Source organism: Microcebus murinus, chromosome 4, assembly GCF_040939455.1.
Source record: "Microcebus murinus isolate Inina chromosome 4, M.murinus_Inina_mat1.0, whole genome shotgun sequence".
NCBI lineage: Eukaryota > Metazoa > Chordata > Mammalia > Primates > Cheirogaleidae > Microcebus > Microcebus murinus.
The window spans coordinates 76,218,020-76,240,162 of record NC_134107.1 but is presented as its reverse complement, the minus strand read 5'-3'; the positions used below and the strand labels follow the sequence as shown (position 1 = coordinate 76,240,162).

General features: G+C 45.2%; 1 protein-coding gene and 1 long non-coding RNA gene across 2 annotated transcripts in view; one reads left to right on the top strand and one right to left on the bottom strand.

The window, feature by feature from the left end:
• Nucleotides 1-11,592, bottom strand: part of HEPHL1 (hephaestin like 1) — a 66,332-nt gene extending 54,740 nt beyond the window's left edge. Inside the window, exon 1 of the mRNA XM_012739667.2 lies at nucleotides 11,423-11,592. Within this exon, the coding sequence (XP_012595121.2) occupies nucleotides 11,423-11,592 (170 nt within the window). The remainder of the gene's footprint in view (nucleotides 1-11,422) is intronic.
• On the top strand, nucleotides 1,020-20,515 carry LOC142870627 (uncharacterized). Its single transcript, XR_012918990.1, has 4 exons — nucleotides 1,020-1,186; nucleotides 7,749-7,817; nucleotides 7,923-8,001; nucleotides 20,275-20,515. It is a non-coding gene; the product is annotated as an uncharacterized LOC142870627 (long non-coding RNA).
• Nucleotides 20,516-22,143: the final 1,628 nt, after the last annotated feature.

Below are 22,143 nucleotides of genomic sequence, written 5' to 3'. Positions count from 1 at the left end.
GAGTCATATGCCTGCATGGCTGCCCCAGGCTCGGTTTAACTTCATGCCTGATTTGGGGGGGCGGGTGTTGGTCCTGGGTATCTGATCCAGCTGAGTGTCCCCCTCCCGGGGACCCAGACGTGGCATCTGCTTGCCTGGTCCGGTCTGGGTCTTTCTTTCGCCAACTTGGGAGGTTTCACAATCTCTCTTTACTTCGCTGTCTTCTTCCCATTCCTCTTCCCTCTTCCTGGGTCCCATCCAAGCAGAGACACTTCTTTGTTGACAGATCCACACCAGGTCTGACAGCCTCTGTATTAACTGATGAATTTCCGTGAGCTTCCACACAGGTGTCCGCTGTGCATGTGGGCTGGAGCATGCCTGGCACATAGCTGCTCCTCTTGCTCCACATGGATGGCCTGGCGACACGGCTCTCTGGGGTCTTTGCGTGTGGCCCTCCCAACTCATAACATCCCACTACTGGCAGGACATACACGGAGCTGTTTTCTCGTAGTAGCAATGGTTAGGGAATAATCCACCAGTATTTACTTACTAGGTGGATTGTAACCAAAATTCCTAAGGCATTTATCCAGTGATATCTGGGCCCAGAGGACAGTTGTGACCACGGGGAAACACCCAGTGCACATCTCTCAGAAATCCAACACGTGACCTCAGTTTGGGGGCCTGCCTTCCAAAGACTGTTCCCTTTCTCCCAAGGACCTGCTGGCGAATAAGATTTATGGCCACCTTGCCTTTTTCTCATTTACAACCCGAAGCTTACAGCACAGCAAAACTAAGAAGAAAAGAATTTAAAGAGAGCATCGCAAGGTTTTAAAGTCAAGCTATGGGACTCCAAATGGTTAATTAAAAAATGATTTTAAAAAATAAAGTCAAGCTAAAAAGTGATTATTATTCTCTCTCTCTCTCTGGCCAGCGGAGGCACCTGGCCTGCCCCAGACCACTCATATGACCATAAGCCAGGTCAAACCTGCCAGCAACAAAGCCCCTTTTATGAAGCTGGCCTTGGCCTCAGAGGTGGGAGATGCCCCAGGGGCCTCGGCTGAGCCAGACCAAGGAGTGGAGCAGCTGGGCCGCAGCTCTGAAGGGCACTGGAACATCACCAGAGAGCAGGAAGCATCCCGGGGGGATGCAATTCACTGGAAATGACATAGAAGGTGGAGAAAACTGCAAAGTCCAGGACTTATCTGGGGTGAGTATCGTATGTGGTTGGACAGAAGGCTTTGATTGGCTGTTCCAGATGAGGTTTGGGAGGCAGGTGCGGGAGACCCCAAGGGTTATGCTCAAGTAATAACAGCTGGTCACTAAAATCTATTCCACGGAGGATTGGTCCACTGAACTATAGGGTGGGCTCCTTTTTGCTTGCAGCCAAAGGATTGGTAAGAACTGCCACCAACAGGCCACCTTTTCCTCTCTGCTCAGCACTCGGCGTCTCCTCGAATTGAAGGAGCTCCATGTCATTCACCTGCCCAGAGCAACCAGACTATTAACTGCCTAGGGCACCTTCGTGCGTCACCCTGCTCTACCCTTGATGTGGAGTCACTGCTGGGTGTAGGATGCAGAGTCCCTGGGACAAAGAGGAAGCCATGGGTTCAGGCCCCACACGGAGGAGCCAGAGAAAAGCCAGGAACCCGAGGGCCAGACCTTCCAGAGGTAGCAGCTCCCATCCCCCCACACCCCACCGGCTACCATGGTCAGCTTCCAGTCAGGATAACAGGCCTAAGACAAGAATCCCGTTAAAGTGTTTGGAGAAGGATTTTGATAGCAAAAACCTGGAAAGACTGGAAGGTTCTTCCACTGGGGATTCAGTAAATGAATGATTGCACAATCATGCCACATAGCAATAAAAAAAATAATAAGGTAGTTCTCCAGGTGCTCATATGGCATGAGTACCAACATAGGAATGGAAAAAGCAAATTGCAGAACAGCAGGTAAAGTATGATCCCATTTGGTTTTTTAAACAGTATACATGTGCGTACCTGCAGAGAAAACATCTGGAAAATGGCCAGGCAAACCATCAATTGTAGCCTCTGGGCCACAGGACTGAGGCCACAGATGGGAGTGAGGAGGGATGAGAAGTTTGCTTTCATTCATCCTTTTTTATACTGCGAGGGTGTTTACTCTGTGCCTGTGTATTCAATTCAAAGTAAAAACAAGCCCACATTTCACTTAGAAAAGATAGTCCAGGAAGCAGAAATCACTGGATGGTGCTTCTCCAGATGGAGCTGGCAGAAACTCTCTTTGTCCTCTGCTCTTCCCCTTATTCATGCCTGAAATGAAGACATGATGATTGGAGCTCCAGCAGCCATGTTGAGACAATGAGGAAAAGGAGCACATCCTAGGGATGGTCGAGTGAAAGCCAAAAGGAACCTGGGACCTGATTTCAGACCTCTGCATCTCTTTTGTGTAAACTACAATAATAATAAATCTCTAATATAATTAAAACACTGTTGTTCAAGCTTCTGTTAACTAGCAGTTGAATACCACTCCCGACTGAATAGGCTGGAGGAGGAGGAGGAGGAGGAGGACTAGGAGGAAAAGGCAGAGGAAGAACTGAGTCATCCACAATCTGGCTAATCAGCTCCAGAATGGGCAGAGTTGCTTCATGTTATGGCTGACACTGGGTGGCCCGGTAAGGTAGCAGCAGAGCAAGGGCTATATTCCAAGTCCCTGGTGAGCACTCTGGGCTCGGCCTGATAAGAAAAAGCTGTAATAAGGTTATTTACAGGGCCTGCCATTCCAACAGGCTCTGCAGGGAAGGACATTTGACTCTCTATTCTTCTCTCCCCTGTTCTCCTAGCACACGTGTAGACACACACACGTATACACACGTGCACACGCATTCTGAACACACATGCTCACACACACACTGCTGCTGTTAGTCTGCTAAAGGGTCCTGATTCCACCCCGCCTGAGACCTTTCTCCATCACCTCCAGGAGACCAGGTCTTGCCACGCGTTGTCTGGCAAAGCCACCCAAACAAGAGGCAAGATGGAGCAGCAGAGGATGGGAAGCGTTGGCTCACTCCCCCCAGCACTTAGGACATTTGCAGCATATTTTGGCACTGAGTTATATATTGACTTGTTTTGCACATTCCTGGACATGTATCCAATCTTGTCACCTAAACAGTCAATAGTCACCCCAGGCGTGGATTAGATTCTCTAAAGCAGTGGTTCCCAAATGTCCACTTAAGTACCACCTGCATCAGAATCATTTGGAACATTTGACAAATGTATAGGTTTCCAGGCCCCATTTCAGGGCCATTGAATGGGACTTTCTGGTGGCAAGGCCATGACATCTATATTTTTCCTAAGCTCACGAAATGATTGTTGCAGTAGAACTTTCTAGGGCTTGCCCATTCTGAGTCTTCTTCCCTCCCAGCAGAAAAGGAGCACAAAGATTCTGCTTTCACAAGAAGGTGGGCCATGGGGTTCTGGCAGATGGGTTGTGAATGAAAGTGTCACGTGTCACTGCTGGGCCAGGGCATTTAATTACTATTGCAAGGCCCCCTCTTCCTCTGCTGCAGGGGAAGCCTGTTAAGTGAAGACTCCAGACCAAAGCATCGAGCAGTGCCAGGTTGCCCAGAGCAGACAGTTGCCCTGGAGTCATGGGGCTCTCTGTAAACTGGAGAGTTTTAGAAATAAACCTTTGTGATGTGAAGCCCCTGAGATTTGGGGGTTGGTTGTCGCTCCAGCATAACCTGACCTATTCTGACTAATACGATTCTGATATGCATCCAAGTTTGCAACTCATGTTTTTATAGTACTTAGCACAAAATAAAAGCCATAGTATCCGCCTAATTAAAAACCTGTTCCAAGTGGAAAAGGAAGGGAGAGTAAAAGTAAGAGAGAGAGAAAGCAGTTTTTTTAGTGTCTGTGCAGCAAAACACCCCTACGAATACATCATGCATTTGTAACCACAGAACAAAAACTTCAGCTCCTATGAGTTCTAGAAGATGCAAGTCTTGCCCCAGAAACAAATCAAGGGAATCGCTTCAAGGGAACTGTCTGCAGGAAGCAGCCTGTGATTTAGACGGGGCACATACATTAGCGTGCTGGAGTTGGTGAGCTGTCAACTGTTCATAGCTACAGGACAGCCCCATTGTGAGGCACTGAGCAACCACTCACCGTCCCTCAGGAGTATCCCCAACCTGCATTCTAATATTTTGACTCAAGCTCAGAGGAGGTGTCTATTTCTTGCGGTGAAGGAATCCAGTGGGGTGGGGAAGTGTCACATTAGCAACTACCTTAACGACAAGATGGGGATTTGGGACATCCCATTGCTGAGGCCTGGGGCGATGCTGTGGAGAGGGACACCGTCCCAAAGCCGGCGAGATTAACAAACCAGCCTGTGGGGATCGCCTACACAGTGCAGAGGTGGCCTTCCAGGTTAGATGCCGAGGAGTTCGTAGCCCGTAGGAGCATGCACCTCGCCAGCAATTCCACGTCCCTGGGATCCTTTAAGAGGGATATTCTCCTCATCACTCACCATGGACCAATTGCTGAGCATCTATTAGACATGAGACATGAAACTAGAAACTGGGGCCAAGATGCACTAATCTCAGTCCCTGTGCTCAAGAGACTTGGGAAGACAAAACATACGCATTGGAGAATGAATAGCAACACAGCTGTGTATGGTCAGTGCCAAGTGGGTATGTTAAGAGCCTGCGTGTCTTGGGGGAGGGCAAGGTGACTCAGGATGAAGACAAGCTGCAAAGTAACACCAGCAGGGGGTGTGGTCAGAGCAAACGTGTGAGGTGACTAGAGTCACAATAAGGACAAGCAACGTTGTCTGAGCTTGAGAAGGGACGTTCTTCACTGAGGAGAAAACAGGATCAGATTGGGACAAGTGGCACTTGGCAAAAAGGAGGGTGGAGACAGAGGTGACACACCTCAACTCGGTGCAGCCACGCCCTGCCTAATTTGATTAGTCATTTCTAATGCCATCCCGGCAATGTGCTCCTACACACGTTCGTTCACCCTGGCTGCTCTGGCACCACCTAAGTCATGGATCCTTCCTTCTCCCTCTTTATTTTCACAGACGCCCCTCAGAGCACGCGTAAGGTGGGTTCAAAACAAATCTTTGCCACGAAGGGGAGGGAGAATGAGCTTGAATCTTGACTCTGCCACTTGCTGCTTATGAGATCTGGGGGAAGTGACTTACTTAACCTCTCTGAACCCATTTCCTCAGTTGTACACTGGTGACCATGCTATTAGGTCATTAAATATGAAATGTGCAATTTCGAACCACAAGTGTAGTTTACTGTATCTCAAACAAGAAGCAGTGCGATTAATCAAAGTATATATCTAAGCAGTGTTGCTATCTTAACGGTAGCTTTTTACGCCGGCAGCAAAGAAGCCTGGAGAGTGAGTGGCGATGAAATTGGGAAAGGCGTTTTCTACAGCTTATTCAATATTTTTCCTTGCTAGAAGTGGTCCAAAGCCTGGGAGAAGTGGTATTCAGTTGGTGCAAGGTCTGGTGAATACAGTGGATGACAGAGAGTTTCCAAGTCCAGCCTCTGTGATTTGAGCAGTGCTGTTTGTGCGACATGTGGTCAAGTGTTGTCTTACAAGAGGATTGGCCTGTCTCTGTGGACCAATCTTGTCTGCTTAATCACAGGCATCCTCATCATTTTGTCCAATTGGTTGCAGTAGACATCTGCTGTAATCGATTGACCAGGTTTCATGAAGCTATAGGGGATAATATCAGTGCTGGACCACCAAACAGACACTATTAACTATTTTTGATGAATGCTTGGTTTTGGACTGTGTTTCAGCACCTCATCTTTATCCAACCATTGTGCTGAATGCTTGCAATTGTCAGAAAGAATCCATTTTTCATCACACATAACAATACAGTGAGAAATGGTTCACCTTTATGTCGTGACAGCAAAGAAAGGCAAGCTTTGAGACGATTCCTCTTCTGATGCTCATTTAATTCATGTGATTCCCATCTATCCAGCTTCTTTACCTTGCTGATTTGTTTCAAATGGTCCAATATTGTTGGAATAGTAACTTCAAACCTTGCTGCTAATTCACCCATAGGTTGAGATGGATTCATTTCCACTGTGGCTTTCATTTCATCATTATCACCTTGGTCTCAGGTCGCCCACGTGGCTAATTTTCAAAATTAAAATCACCAGAACAGAACTTCTCAAACCATAGCTATACTGAGCGTTCGTTAGCCACATCCTTCCCACACACTTTGTCGATGTTTCCAGCTGTCTCCACTGCATTGGTTCCATGACAGAACTCATATTCGAAAATAACACGAAGTTTTTTACTTATCCATGGTTCCACAAAAACTGCTCTAAAAAGTTTTTTGAAAGATAATCACAAGCCAAAATGTGCATTTTAAAGACTGAGGATGTACCTTCACAATAAAAATAAAACTAGAAGTGTCAAAAATGAAATGTCAGAGATATCAACTGTCAAACTTAGTACTTAAGGAAATCGGACGTTTCATACTTAATAACCTAGTTGAACCATCCTGAGAATTAAAGAAGAGGCGGGGAGCCCCACACACAGCACCCGGGAGAGTGGCGCTCAATCAATGGTAGTTACGATGATTTCTGACAAACCTCCATTAGGAAAGAGGGAGATGTGACCGTCTGAAGTCTTTCCCACAGAACTCTCGCTCTCCAGAGAACCCATGGAGATAGGAGAGCAATTGTGAGGGCCAGCATTTATTAAGCACTAACCAAGTGCCTGGCACCGTATCTGAGAATTTACAGATGCCCTGTCACTGGAGCCTTCCCGTACCTGCTCTGGTGGGCTGGTAACGGCTCCCCAAATCTCCGCAGTCCTGATCCACAGAAACTTACTTGGAAAATGAGTCTTTGCAGGTGTAATTAAGTTAATGATATTGAGATCAGTAGGTAATCCTAGATTATCATGTGGGCCCTAAATGCAATCAAAAGTGTCCCTGTAAGAGAGAGGCAAAAACAGGTAGGAGACACACACAGAGGAGAAGGTGACATGAAAATAGAGGAAGAGGTTGGAGTGATGCAGCCACAAGCCAAAGAATGCTGGCAGCCACCACAAGCTGGAAGAGGCAAGGTAGGTAGACCTTTTCCGCTAGAGCCTCCAGAGGGAGTGTGGCCCTGCCAACACCTTCATTTCAGGCTTCTGGCCTCCAAACCTGGGAGAGAATAAATGACTGTTGTTTGCAGCCACCTAGTTTGTGGTTATTTGTGACAGCAGCCCCAGGAAACTGACACACCCCAAGGCAAGTACTATCATTAACCCCATTTTACCGATAAGAAAACTGAGGCAAAGAGAGATTCAATTACTTGCTCAGTAAGTGGAGCCAGAACTCTAAACTTGTCGGGTGATGCCAGAGCCCCACGTTTCACCAGCAAGCTAGGGTGCTTTAGAATCTCCAGGAGACACTGCTGGGCTCCACTTGGCTGGGGAAACCCTCCCTATGCCTCCTGGTCTCTCTGCCAGGGACAGAAGATTGGTCACCCCTTGGCATGGCCTGTAAAGTTTTCAGAACAACGCCTGGAGCAGAGTAAGTACTCAGTGACATTTAGCTCTTATTTTGTCCATGAGTTTGCTCAGATCCCACTAATCAGGCCTTGGGCCCAGTATATGAAGGTGGGAAAAGGAACAGGGAGACTAGTACGGTGATAATATATGATGGGACACAGGGAGAACTGAGGCAGGGGAAGGTGACAGGAACTACCAGCTGCCTTGCAATATTTACGTTCCCATTCTTTCTTAGTAATAAAGGCAAATTCTATCTTTATTCAGGCAGAAAAGCACACAGCTAAATGGCTGAATTTTCAAGTCCCCCTTGTGGCTACGAGTATCTAATGAGATGTGAGTAGAAATGGTTGGGTAGAGCTTCCATGACAATATTTTAAAAGGATGATGCACCAGGAATTGTTCCCCTTCTACCTTTTCCCTTCCACTCTTTTTTCCTAGAACACAGACATGATGGCTGGAATTTTCAGCAGCCATCTTGTGGCCATGAACATCTCTGAAGAAGGAGAAAAACCACATGGTAAGGATGGTGGGACAGAAATACAGAGAGCCCCTGAGATTCTATCATACCGTCTATCCCACCAGCCTTGGACTGTCCACCTCTGGATTCTTCCACAGGCAAATATAAAATCCTCATTTGTTTAAATCAATATATTCCAGTCTCTACTGGTAGCTAAAAGCAATCACTTACTGAGGCCTGCTCGGGTACTGAGTACCCGAAACTCCTTGCCATCAACTGGGCTGATGCAGTGATGTGAGTAGGTAAACTCCTTCTAACAGACCCTACACACGTGGGGTTTGAGCAGTGGTCAGCTCTCATGTCTAAGGGCAGTTCTGCCCATGAGTTAGCATCCATGAAAAACCCTGAATTTCTCTGGGAAGATAAAGCTTGCATGCACATTGGGTGCCTAATGAGGTCTATGGTTGAGAACTGTGGCTTTAAATAAAGTGACCCCACTCTGGTTCCATTAAAGACCAAGCTTTACCACCGAAGCACAGTCACACCTTAATTAATGCTTTATGAGCCTGAGTAGGACTGGCATGAATAGATCAAAATGCTGACACCATCCCCGGGCAAATCAAAGGAGCTCAGTGTCCCCATTAAGCCCAGTGAGTAGGAAGAGGAGTATATTTATCCAGAGAAAATATTTATAAATAGAAGCTAATCCTTAAACCCTTACTTTCTAGGAAATATTAGTGATATCGTCTCAATTATATTTTTGAACCCTAAAATCAAGCAAAGGTACCAAGTTAGAGAGTTAAATTGCACCATCTGACTGCCATAGAGTCTTGGTGAAATGGTTTCAATTTATTTTCTATCTCATCCTTGTGCATCAGGATTTATTAGGCTCCTGGCACTGCTGAATTTTGGTTTCCAAACGTTTTTACATCACTGAAACTTTGGCACCCACCCTCTTGTTCTCTTAATTTTTGCCCATTCCCCTTATTCAAAGATTAAACAATAAGAACAACTGAATTGATAAAGTGATTCGTTCTCACTTTAATGATTCCAAATGCCTGGCCTTGTGCTCAGTGCTCCATGAGACATCGTCACTGATAAAGCTTCGTGTAGGGAAGGGGAATTTTCAAATATGAGCCAGGCCTTCTTCTCCACCAACGTGGGGCTTTTACTCTAGCTGTAGAGGTGACTGCTGTACATTAAATAGCTAGACAACAATACAGAGAGAAGAAACTGTTATGTCCAAGAGGATGATAAAGACCCCAAGCTCCGTGAGTGATTAGGAAGGGAAGAGCACAGAAGAAGCTAAGGTCATGGGGAGAAGCTTATCTTAGAGGCCAGCTGCTCCTAAGGGCAGGGGGCTCTCACATGCAACCACGGCATTGATGAAACCACCTTCCTCACAGCTGATGCCAAATGGACTGTTGTCATCATGCCTACTTTCTTTTCCACCATAACAATATTCATATATTTTACTGTACCTTCTTCAAAGCACTGACTTCCGGTTAAAATGATGAACAGAGAGCCCCCTACTTCTTTCTGTACCCAGCTTTGTGAAAACAGCGTTATGGTACTTGAGTATTTAAGCTTCTTAGGGGATTTGAATGAACCCAGGTAACCACCAGTGATCACTTTTGACATCTTTCTTGGAAGAGTGACAAGTGAGACTAAACATACCATTGGTAAAAATTGGGACTTTGTAGAAAGTTCTTATTCCTGGAATGCCTGGCTTCCCTCAAAGCTGGCTTTAATCAAGTGGGAGAGGATCACCTTTACCAAGAAACAGGTTGCATGGTGAAAGGAAATATGGGCTCTGGAACCAAAGCCATGTGAGTTTGCTATTGTCATTGACTCTGTAAATTCTGGCACATATTTCACCTTGGAGCCTCGGTTCCTGGTTTGTAAAATAATAATAATAACGCCTGCAAGAAGTCATGAGCTGAAAGTCGCCAGTGGAATTGCTGGGTCAGAATAAATGCCCATACACAGCTCTACTGACTTGGCATTTTAGGAGAAAAGATTTCTGTGCTTTTTACTCAATCATACGGAAAGGCAGTCCAATAAGACATTCAGCGTAAAGAATATATTCGCTACACTCAACGTACATACTTTCAACATTCTTATGTCCAATAGCTGCTCACACTGACCTTTTCCTACTGAGCTCTCTCTGAGGCCAGCAGAGCTCCATTTGTAGAGAAGGCTGCTAGGAGTTGGGGTCCCCTTTCCTTCCTACAGCTATCTGTCACGGTAAAGACTCCTGCCACCAACAATCAGCAGGTGTGGGCCTGAAGGCAATCAAGAGTTTTCTTTGGAAATTGCCCTACAGACATTCAATTTCCTGATACGAAGCTTAAGGAAAAGTCCTCCTTGGCAGCCTGCCTGGCCTAGTAAACAAAACATGACTATGCCACCTTTGTGTTGTTAGAAAACCTGGAAGCTGCGTGTCCAAGCCAACTACATCTTTGGTCTTTCCTCCAGGGCAGGAGGACCTGGCTCTTAAAGACGTGTTGGCAGACGCCGTGCCATTCCTGAATTTTAGCAGCTAACCTCATCACTAGGAAATGGAGCATGGTCTTTGAATGCAGTGGGCTCTGCCTATCAGAAAAGAAAGCGGCATTCAGATATTCAACAGAGGCTGCCAAAACATCTCAAAAGGTGTTCTAAGAACTACAAAGTTGAAAACAAGCAGGACAGCTTTTGGAGTAAGAAGTGACTTCAGAGGGAGATCCACAGATCAAATAAGATATTTTAGGACACTGGGCCTGAGGGGGGTAGGGAGTATTTTCTACAAATATTAAAAATCAGGGCCATAGAGCACTCTAGCACCCTCTCACCCAGCTATGCCATGGGCTCTGGGATAGCCTCTTGCCCTCAGAACGAATGAGTCGGGGCTGGAACAAAACCTCTCAACCGTGAAAGGGCCATTTCTAAGTAGACTCCAGGAAACCTTGAAAGACCAGCCAAATCTACTGTGACGTCCCCCTCTTTTAAATATTGCAAGAGGTAACTTAGCATATGTATCTCTAAGTACGATGTTTCATTCCAAAAATAAAAGTTTAGAAAACACTATGTTTTAACAGTGAAGAGTTCTTGAACATTCCTAAATTTTCATCTCAAGCATTGTATCTTTTTTTTTTTTTTTTTTAAATAAACAACCCCCTAGAAGTTACTCATAGTGCCTGGTGAAAACTATCCTTTGCTAGAATAACCCATTATTCAAAATACCTGGTTGTGTACATGTGTCTTCACAGTCAAAGGCTGTTAAAAAGTGGCTCGATGAATAAATGGAGCTAGGAATATCTCTTCCAAATCGCTCACCCGCCCATACTAGGGCGCTTCAAGCAAAAACAAAACCCCTCCTGCCAGTCTAGACTCGGATCAGCTCACCCCTGTTATAACCACCTGAAGCATACAACCTTCCCCACGCAGACTCAAAAAGAGGCTAAACCTGGGAGTCTGTGGGGACCCCAAGTTCACTCACTTGTCTTCTGTGAAACTCTTCCCAGTGATAACGTTCTTCCCTTGGGGGACATAGTTCCAGTATTCTTCCACAATCCCGATGTGGTATGTTCTGGTAACTGTGCCAACCAGCCGGGCCAGACTCAGGAATGTGAGGAGGAGGATGCAGCCAGCCTGCTGCTTCCGAGGCATTTGTGGATGTAATTTTGGGCAGGCGGCCTGTCCTGTGTGAGAAGACAATCCTGCTTGGTCCCTCCTCCTCACTTGGCTCCTCCTTCTATCGGTAGCTTGGGGTGAGGACAGAGGCTGAGGACTTGTGTAAGCAGAGCAAGCTGGATGGGGAAGTTGCTGTGACAACAAAACTTGTACCAGCCATCCAAGAAACGTCTAAGTGGCGTATTTATTTACTGCCCGAGCCAAACAGGCCTGTTTCTGTCAGTTTCGGTGCTTCGCTCTGACATTAGTCATTCATCTTTGCCGGGATGGTAGTGTGACAGCTTGAGCCGATGGCTTTCCCTCACCCCTCCTTCTTCCTTTTTTCTCCACACCTATTACAGGAACATATTAAAATCTGCAAAGTGGCCTGGACTGCGTGGAGCATCAGGAAATATTTCAGGCACCAAAGAAGGCCTCATTTCTGCCGGGAGGGCAGAGGGAGTGATATAATCACCCTCCCAGCATGTTTTATGAGGCTACATGAAACAATCAACTCACATCATAAAGTTCGCAACAACATTGTATATACCCACTAATTCTCCATTGGCTCATGGACCATCTCCCCTAAATTCTCTCAAATCCCACCAGCGAAAATGAGAAGCGTGGCTGCTTAGTTCAGCCAAAATTTTAGAGGCCATCGGTTTCAAACAGGGAGCTGCCTTTCTCGGGATGAATGAGAATGATAAGGGAGGAGTGCTCTTCAGGCACACGAAGACAAAGTTCAGCAGCAGGTCTTTGGGCCGAAAAGGGAGTGCCATTCTTCTGTGTGTTCTAATCTGTGTCCTGTGTTCTTGGTATTGAAAGAGACCTTGATCGTCCCTGGGGAAGCATCAGTGTGGTCCCTGTGCAGAGTTTCTCTTGAGGCAGCAGCCATGGGATGAAGGAAACAGCCTCCTGGGCTTTGAGGTTGGACAGACCTGCGTTTGAATCTGAGTCCCACCGGTTATGCCTTTAGTGGCATCGAGGAATCACCTAGCCTCTTTGAGCCTCGGATGTAAAACAAGGATTGAGGGATTCTTAAGAAGATTTAAAAAGATGATTATCTGCAGAGTGCCTACCATAGCCCCCAGCACAAGATAGGTGCTCAATAAACGTTAAAGTCCTTCCTCCCCATTCACACCCTCCAAGAGAGACTGCATCGAGGGACTTGCATTTCCACTGACATTCTTGCCCTTTCTTTCCACTACTCTTTCCCAAAGTCCCATCCACCATGCCTTCCACCACTGTCAAGTAAGAGAATCGTTTTTCTTTAAATTGTAGATACTCTATAAAATGTTCCATAGCAAAGGTTTTGAATTAACATCCATCTTAACTGACAATATACATACTGAGCATTCTGCTTCATAGCCAGGCTCTTAACATCTTTGATTTATTGATCTGTTTTATGTCAAGGACACTGGTAGAATAATTGCCATAGCGCTTTTCCCTGTAACTCAATCTCCTCTTCGTTGTGGGTTTGGGAGCTTTGTATGAGTTTGGCACTTTAATAGCCACTATAAAGTCAGACACACTGAGTAGACCTGAGCATGGGCCCAAAAGAATTAGGGAATTAGGAGTTTGGGGAATTTGGAAATGTCTCAGGCCAAACAACTTTTTGTTTATATTTTAGAGAAGCAAGCTATTTTGAGCTTACCAAAAACTTTATTAGGATACCCACCCACCCCCAAATTTGTTTAGATAGAAGAAACAAGAGATATAAGTGATACAGATCAAAAAGAAAAGAGTTAACTTTCCTACCCAAGATACTGAATGGATGCAATGAAAACCCTGGAGAAGGCATTGCCTAAAGTCTAAAAACTAGATCTGCAGGAGAAGGGGCATGGTCAAGAAAACCAGAGTGGTTAGAGTAGATGAAATAAATGAATTCAATCCATCTGTAGCAAAGAACTTGGTTACTGGGGGACAAAAGAAAGGAAGGGTTTACTGAAAACAGTGAAATAGGGTTCCTGAAAAGTTCTCTCAAGTTTTTCCTCACTCTAGGACAATAAAGGTGCTACTCAAAGGGCATCTGAATTCCACAAAAAGCTAAAGAAAAGAAACTGGTGTAAGACAATAAAGTGCTCCTAGAATGCTCATTTCTAAAAATACAGTTACATACAAGATGTGTTTGACAATGTCTCAAAGTTGATTGGGAAACCTGAAAGTAAAAATGTTAATAAATACTTTCAACTCTATTAAATATTATTCAGATGTAAATAAAGCAGAGAAACCCGCCATTTATCAAGCATGGGAGATGGCCAGCCCAAGATATTCGCTCTGTTCCTCAAAACACTCGCCAGGTTTGAGATATGGTAAAGTTGATACCATGCATCAATAGAAAAGAAATACAATCCTACATCAAATCATATTTCTCTGAAATATAGTACAGGCATACCTCAGGGATATTGTCGATTTGGTTCTAGACCACTGCAATAAACCAAATATCACAATAAAGCAAGTCACATAGATTTTGGGGGTTTCCCAGTACATACAAAAGTAATGTTTACAATATACTGTGGTCTATTAAGTGTGAAATAGTGTTATATCTAAAATGTACACACCTTAATGTAAAAATAGCTTATTGCTAAAAAAATGCTAACAATCATGGGAGCCTTCAGCATGTCATAATCTTTTTGCTGGTGGAGAGCCTTGCCTCGATGCTGATGTCTGCTGACAGGTCGGGGTGGTGGTTGCTGAAGGTTGGGGTCGTTGCAACAAGTTCTTAAAATATGACAACAGTAAAGTCTGCTGCATTGACTGACTCTTCCTTTCACAAAAGATTTATCTAGAGCATGCGATGGTGTCTGATAGCAAATTACTCATGGCAGAACTTTTTTCGAACTTGAAGTCAATTCTTTCACCCCCTGCCACTGCTTTATCCCATAAGTTTATACATTTTACATAAGTTTATGTAAAATGCTTAATACTTTGTTGTCATTTCAACAATGTTCACAGCACCTTCATGAGGAATAGATTCCATCTTTAGAAACCACTTTGTTTTGTCACCAGAGCCTTGTAGTATAATTTGAAGTCCAGTAATATGATACCTCTAGATTTTTGTTGTTGTTGTTGTTGCTTAAGATTGCTTTGGCTATTTGGGTCTTTTTTGGTTCCAGATGAAGCTTAGAATTATTTTTTTCTAGACCTGTGAAATATGATATTTATATTTTGATGGGGATTGCATCGCATCTGTAAATCACTTTGGAAAGTATGGGTATTTTAACAATGTTTATTATACCAATCCATGAGCATGGGATGTTTTTCCATTTGTTTATGTCATCTATGATTTCTTTCATCAGTATTTTGTAGTTCTTCTTGTAGAGGTCTTTCACCTCCTTGGTTAAGTATATTCCTAGGTATTTTATTTTCTTTGTAGCTATTGTGAATGGTATTTAGTCCTTGATTTGACTCTCAGCTTGGCTGTTATTAGTATGTGGAAATGCTACTGATTTGTGTCTATTGATTTTGTAAGCTGAGACTTTGCTGAATTTATTTATCTTTGCTTATGCATAAGAAGCAACTCCTCACCTGTTCAAGTTTTATCATGAGATTACAGCAGTTCAGTCCCATCTTCAGGCTCCACATCTAATTCTAGCTCTCTTGCTACTTCCACCTCATCTAAAGTTATTTCATCCACTGAAGACTTGAGCCCCTCAAACTCATCCAGGAGGATTGGAATCAATTTCTTCCAAATTCCAGTGAATGTTGACATTTTGACCACCTTTGTGAATCACAAATGTTCTTAATGGCATCTAGAATGGTGAATCTTTTCCAGAAGGTTTTCATCTTTTTTACTTTGCCCAGATCCATCAGAGGAATCACTATGGCAGCTGTAGCCATACAAAATGTATCTCTTTAATAATAAGACTTGGAAGTTGAAATTACTCCTTGATTTTCCTGGGCTGCAGAGTGGATATTGTGTTAGAAGACATGAAAACAACATTAATATTTTGGGTACATCTCCATTAGAGCTCTTGGGTGACCAAGTATATTGTCTATGAGCAGTAATTTTTTTGAAAGGAATCTTTTTTTCCTGAGGAGTAGGTCTCAACAGTAGGCTTAAAATATTCAATAAACCATGCTATAAACAGATATAGTATCATTCAGGCTTTGTTTTTCCATTTATAGAGCAAAGGCAAAGTAGATTTAGTATAATTCTCAAGGGCCCTAGGATTTTCAGAATGGTAAATGAGCATTGGCTTCAACTTAGAGTCACCAGTTGCATTAGCCCCTCACAAGAGAGACTGCCTGTCTTTTGAAGCATTGAAGCCAGGCATTGACTTCTCTCTAACTATGAAAGTCCTTGATGGTGTCTTCTTCCAGTATAAGGCTGTTTCGTCTATGTTGAAAATCTGTTTAGTGTAGCCACCCATGACCTACAGCTAGATCTTCTGGATAACTTACTGTAGCTTCTACATAAGCCCTTGTTGTTTCACCGTGCACTTTTATGTTACAGAGATGGTTTCTTTCTTTAAATCTCATGAACCAACCTCTGCTAGCTTCGAACTTTTCTTCTGCAGTAGCTTTCTCACCTTTTTAAGTCTTTATAGAATTGAAGAGAATTAGAGCCTTGCTCTGGATTAGGCTTTGGCTTAAGAGAATGTTGTAGCCGGTTTGATCTTCTAGCCAGACCACTAAAACTTTTTCCATATCAGCCATAAATATGTTTCCCTTTTTTATCATTCATGTGTTCACTGGAGTAGCAATTTTCATGTCCTTCAAGAACTTTTCTTTTGTATTCACAACTTGGCTTACTGGTACAAGAGGTCTATCTCTCAGACTATCTTGGCTTTCAACATGCCTTCCTCACTAAGCTTAAACATGTCTAGCTTTTGACTTAAAGCGAGAGATGTGAGATTCTTCCTTTCACTTGATCACTTAGAGATCACTGTAGGGTTATTAATTGGCCTAATTTCAATAGTTTTGTGTCTCAGAGAATAAGGCAACCCAAAGAAAGGGAGAGAGAGGAGGGAAGGGCCAGTTGATGGAATAGTCAGAACACACCCAACATTCATCGATTGAGTTTGCCATCTTAAATGGGCACAGTTTGTGGTGCCCTAAAACAATTACGATAGTAACATTAAAGATCACTGATCACAGATCATCATAACAGATATAATAACAATAACAATGATGAAAAAGTTTTAAATACTGCAAAAATTACCAAAACGTAACAGAGACACGAAGTGAGCACATGCTATTGGGAAAATGGCATTAATAGACTTGCTTGAAACAGGGTTGGCACAACCTTCAATTTGTAAAAAGCACAGTATCTGAGAGGCGCAATAAAACAAAACACAATAAAATGAGGCATGCCTGTAAAGACCATTTGAATAAAACTTTCCATGCAAGAAACCAATCAGATAAATAATATTCTATCTAGCTTTAGTTGAAGTGCCATTTTAAAAAGTAAGTAAAACGTGAGTGACAAAATTAACTGTCCCATTCTTTAGACTTTGAATTTTTTGAAAGATACATTAAATGCTTCTCAAAAGATCCCTCCCATCCCTAGCTCTGACTACAAAGTTCCTTCAGCCCAGCCTTCTCAATGCCCTGCTAATCACAGCTCTCATATCTCACTGGGATCCTGGTCCCTTGATGGCATCTCCTTATTGCTCACCTGGAGCCCTGCAGCTTCCCAACCACTCTCACTCGAGCCAGAGTGACCTTCCCGAATGCAGACAGGACCAGGTCTCTCCACTGCCCGATACTTTGCAGTGGCTCCCCATGGCCTTCAGAATTAGGGCTGGTGACCTTGACTTGACTTTCAGGGCTGGTCCTAATCTGGCTTCCTGGGACAAGGCTTGGGGAGGCTCGTGTCAATGCTTGGTCTGTGGGGTAGGCATCATCATCATCACCACGACAACCAGTGTGCTCATCCTCTGGGCGCCCATCAGCACTGGGGACTGCCATAGCCTCTCTTGCATAGCCCAGTAATCTCCTATTCATCTGTCTGCCTGCCCACATACACTCAGCACAGGCTGTCATCGTGCCCAGGGTCTGACACATCATAGGCACTGGGGAAATGGTGACCCAATGCATGTATAAATGAATGAATGAACATATGGATATTAGGTACCTACAGATATGTATCAACTGCGTGTAGTGTAGCAATTTCTGTGCTAGGCCCTTAATATGCATTATCTCGTTCACTTATTACAACAGCCCTACCAGGCATACAGGAGCTTTAACCCTGCTTTACACATGATAAAGCTGAGTTTTGGAAAGGTTAGGGAATGTTCTCGGTGCCCTCCCCCAGCTGGCAAGCAGTGGAGCTCTGCGAGATTCCAAAGCCAGCATTCCTGCAGAGAGAGAGGCACCAGCGACCACAGCTGCCTGCTTCACACTGTGAGGGACCCACTCTCTGTAAAGCAATCAGGGCCAGGGCTGTGCAAGGACCCGTCCATTGGAGGAGGAGCCCATGATGTCCTCCAGGCCAGCCCGGGCACCCCGACAATCCAGATAAAACCCTAATCACTCAGAACCTTACAAACACCCGAACTTACCATTCTGTTCCATTCCTCCATTTGGTGTCCCGACCCTCCACCCACCCCACCCTTCGCCCCCACTAAATTCCTTCTCATCCTGCCGAATCCTCCTGGGCGCTTCCTCCCAGAAGCCTTCCTTGGTTCCTATCACACCCACCACACCCTCCTCCAGCCCTGCCAGTGACTCACTGCCTCCTCTGCGCTTCCCCCATACTGCACACACCTGTCCCTGTTTATATTGTTGTTTGCTTACGTGGTAGTCTTCCTTGCAAGACTGCAAACCCCTGGGGAACAGAGTCTGACCATTCTTCCATGTTGTCCTCCTGAGACACCCAAGGTCTCCAGGTTTTGTTAAAAGAATCTGCAGCTCAGGGGCTGCTACAGCCCCTACTTCCCATCCTGTGGGCCCCCGGTTTCTGCACTCCCACTCTTACCACAGTCTCACCCCTGCCCAGCTTTTGCAGACTGTTGACTTGCCCGGTTGGGGTTCGGCCTCACCTCTGTCTCCGCATTGCTGTCTGTCACTCTGCTGCAGGCTCTGAGGCTGAGGGCAGCCCTGCCTCACACTCACTCCCAAGCTGCTGCTTAAGCCGTTTCTTATCTGGACCGGGAGATTTAAAAGGAAGCTTGTTCCTCTCTGAATGCTCAGTGGTTAGCACAGAACCAGGCACTCGCCGAGCGCGGTAGCTCACGCCTACAATCCTAGCAATCTGGGAGGCAGAGGCAGGCGGATTGTTCAAGGTCAGGAGTTGGAAACCAGCCTGAGCAAGAGCGAGACCCCGTCTCTACTATAAATAAAAAGAAATTAATTGGCCAACTAAAATATATATAGAAAAAATTAGCCGGGCATGGTGGCACATGCCTGTAGTCCCAGCTACTCGGGGGGAGGCTGAGGCAGGAGGATTGCCTGAGCCCAGGAGTTTGAGGTTGCCGTGAGGTAGGCTGACGCCATGGCACTCACTCTGGCCTGGGCAACAAAGTGAGACCCTGTCTCAAAAAAAAAAAAAAAAAAAAAAAAAAAAGAACCAGGCACTCAGTAGGCCCTGAGGAAATAACAGTATTAACAAGCACAGCAGTTACATGTCAACAGGCAGTGTACTGTTGTTTTACATACATGTCCTCTTTTACTCCATGTGACCATAATACCCTATGAGGTAGATGTCATTGTCCTTATTTTGTAGATGGGGAAACTAAGGTTCGGGGAGGTTAACAACTTGCCCAAGTCACACAGCTAGAAAATGGCAGGTCCAGGATTCAAACCAGGTCTGTCTGACCCCAAAGCCTCCCCTCCAGACCACAGCACCCAGTAGATAGTAGTGCAACGAGGTAAACCTGAAAGCCAATGCCAGGTCAAGGGGAAGGAAACATTAGCATTAAACAAGAGGTTTCCTCAAACATAACCAGGATCTAAGAATTATTTTTTGAGACAGAGTCTCGCTCTGTCACTCCAGCTAGAGTGCAGTGATATCATCATAGCTCACTGCAATCTCAAACTCCTCCTGGGCTCAAGTGATCCTCCTGCCTCAGCCTCCAAGGTAGCTGGGACTACAGGTGGGCACCACTGCCCCTGGCTAATTTTTTCTATTTTTTGTAGAGACGGGGGTCTCACTCTTGCTCAGGCTGGTCTCAAACTCCTGAGCTCAAGCAATCCTCCTACCTCAGCCTCCCAGAGTGCTAGGATTACAGGTATGTGGAGTGTACATGGGCAAATACTCCACCAAAGGAAAAGTCTTGTGAAGTCATTCATTCAACCATTTGAAAATATTTACTGAGCATCTTGCTTGTGCCAGACACTGTTCTCTCACCTGGGAATGAGGCAGACACAGTCCCTGTCCTCAAGAGCTTATGTTCTAGTTAAAAAAAACAGATTGTAAATAATAAACAAGTTTTAGATATTAATTAAATATTTTGATGACTTTAGTGAAGTTCAAGTTAAACCCAAGGTGAACGGTGTGGGGAGAACCTCAGGACTGTGCCCAGGTGTCTGGGTGTTTGGGGAGGTGGCCCAGCAGCTTGTTCCAAAGTGTGCTTATGTTTCATACAGTGGCATAGAGCATACAGAAGTCCCATTCCCAGAAACCCCACCCACTGTCATTACCAGGAAAACCCAGATGGCTGAGAGCCACTGGTTGAGTTCTACAAGGGAAGTTAATGGGCCACGTCCCTGACCAGTAGGAACTTCCTCTTTCAGGCTTCACTTGTTCCTCCATTGGGGAAGTATTGGAGATGTCACATCCCACATGCCTGAGGCCAACTCTGGTGCCGGGGACTCAAGAGAGCCAGCCTTCAATCACGGGTACAGTGAAGAAAAGAGCAGAGGAAATGGGCTCCCGTCACTCTCTCCTCTGCCTTCCCCTCCTTCCACACAAGCCAACGCAGCCCAGGGAAGTGATTCAAGCCCCCACTGCTCTTTGATGTGTGGATCTTGATGAATCCAGGCAAGGCTACCTCCAAGGTGTGCATGGGTGGGAGGGGGCCTATATAAACAATCTCTGTATCATGCCTATTCTGGTGGCCCATCGTACACAATCCCACAAAAGAAATATCATGCCTGCCAGGAGGAACAGGCCACTTGCAAGGCCACCCTCCTGGAACTGTAGCTGGCAAGAGGGCCCCGGGACAACCCCATAACTCCAAGTACTGGAGCCCCCTGGGCATCTGGATGACCCCATCCCCATGCACAGACTAGAAGGTTAGAGAAAGCTCCAAAGGGGAAAAATGGCACTGGAGACCAAGGCTCAAGTATGTTCCCTTCTGGGTTCAGGGTAACCTCCCCAGATGGCACTGCTGGGCCCGGGTAGTCCAGACTCCAGGGGGAACCATATTTGAGAGAGGTACTCTAAACTTGGGACCCCTGAGGGCAGCAGCTCAGGACAGGACCCTACTGCTCCACTGCAGATCTAAGGGCAGTCCTGGGTTCATGCATCTAAGTCTCCTCCCAACTCCAGTGTTTGGGTGTTTTTGAACAGGGGGAGAAAGGAATAATCTGGCCACTGTGGTCTGGATATAGAGTTTTCCCATAATATCTCGTAGGTGACACTTCTGGACCCTTTAGGGCTATACTCTACGTTTCTTATTCAAAGAGAGAAAAAAAGCAGAAATGATCCCAGAACCCACCCCTTGCCTCTTTCTGTAACTGAAAGGTAGGCATTTACTCACTGCCCCAGGACTACTCTTCACAATCCCTCCACATCCTAACAGGGTAGGCCCTGCTACCCTCCATGCTCAAATCTCACAACCAGCTGTGTTATTACTTGGGTCCATAGCATATGGTCATAACTTCTCCTAAACCCAGTCACCAAAAGCTCTTGAGACTTTCTAACTTCCAATGTGTCCACAGTTCAGAAACAAAGAAGGCAATCGTGTGACAACTACGTGGGTGGTCAGTAAAAGCCAGATTCCATTGCAGTAGAACTCTCAGGATTCTTTTGTGGGACCTAGAATTTTGTGTGTGTATCCAATACTCTCTTAAAATAGGTGAGTCCTCCCTGATCCTTGAAACTTGTTTTATTTAACACAATGATCTCGGTCGTAATAGCATTGATTTGTACTGGTGGAGAAATCTCCATTTCCTTTTATCATTAGTGACTAAAGAAATCGTCTTAGAAGACAGAACGAGTTCTCTTGTCTGGGGACTGCAGGTTTCAAAGTGATATCGGGGTGAAGGCATTTGGCAAATCAGGACATTGTCTACGAATTGGTTGAAAGTCAATCCAGAATCTCTAAGGTCCCCCTTCTTAGGAGATGGAAAAGCCCCTCTCCCTTCTCCCACCCTTCTGTGATCCTTCTAGAAATGGCTCAGTAGGGCTGTTGTTAGTACACCTCCAGTGAGGCTGTGGAATGCAGAGGAGCTAGGCAGGGCATCTACTTAGGAAGGGGTTTACAGATTCCCCAGCCTGTTTTCTGAGAAGGTATCAAGTTGCTCACCAGTACTTCTTAAAAATCCCACCTGGGGAATACAACTAATCAAGAAACCCTGCTATATGGCATCAAAGATGCTGATTAACTGCAGCAAATTTCTGGGTGGGGGTGGCTGCAGGAAGTGACATCCTGGTATAAA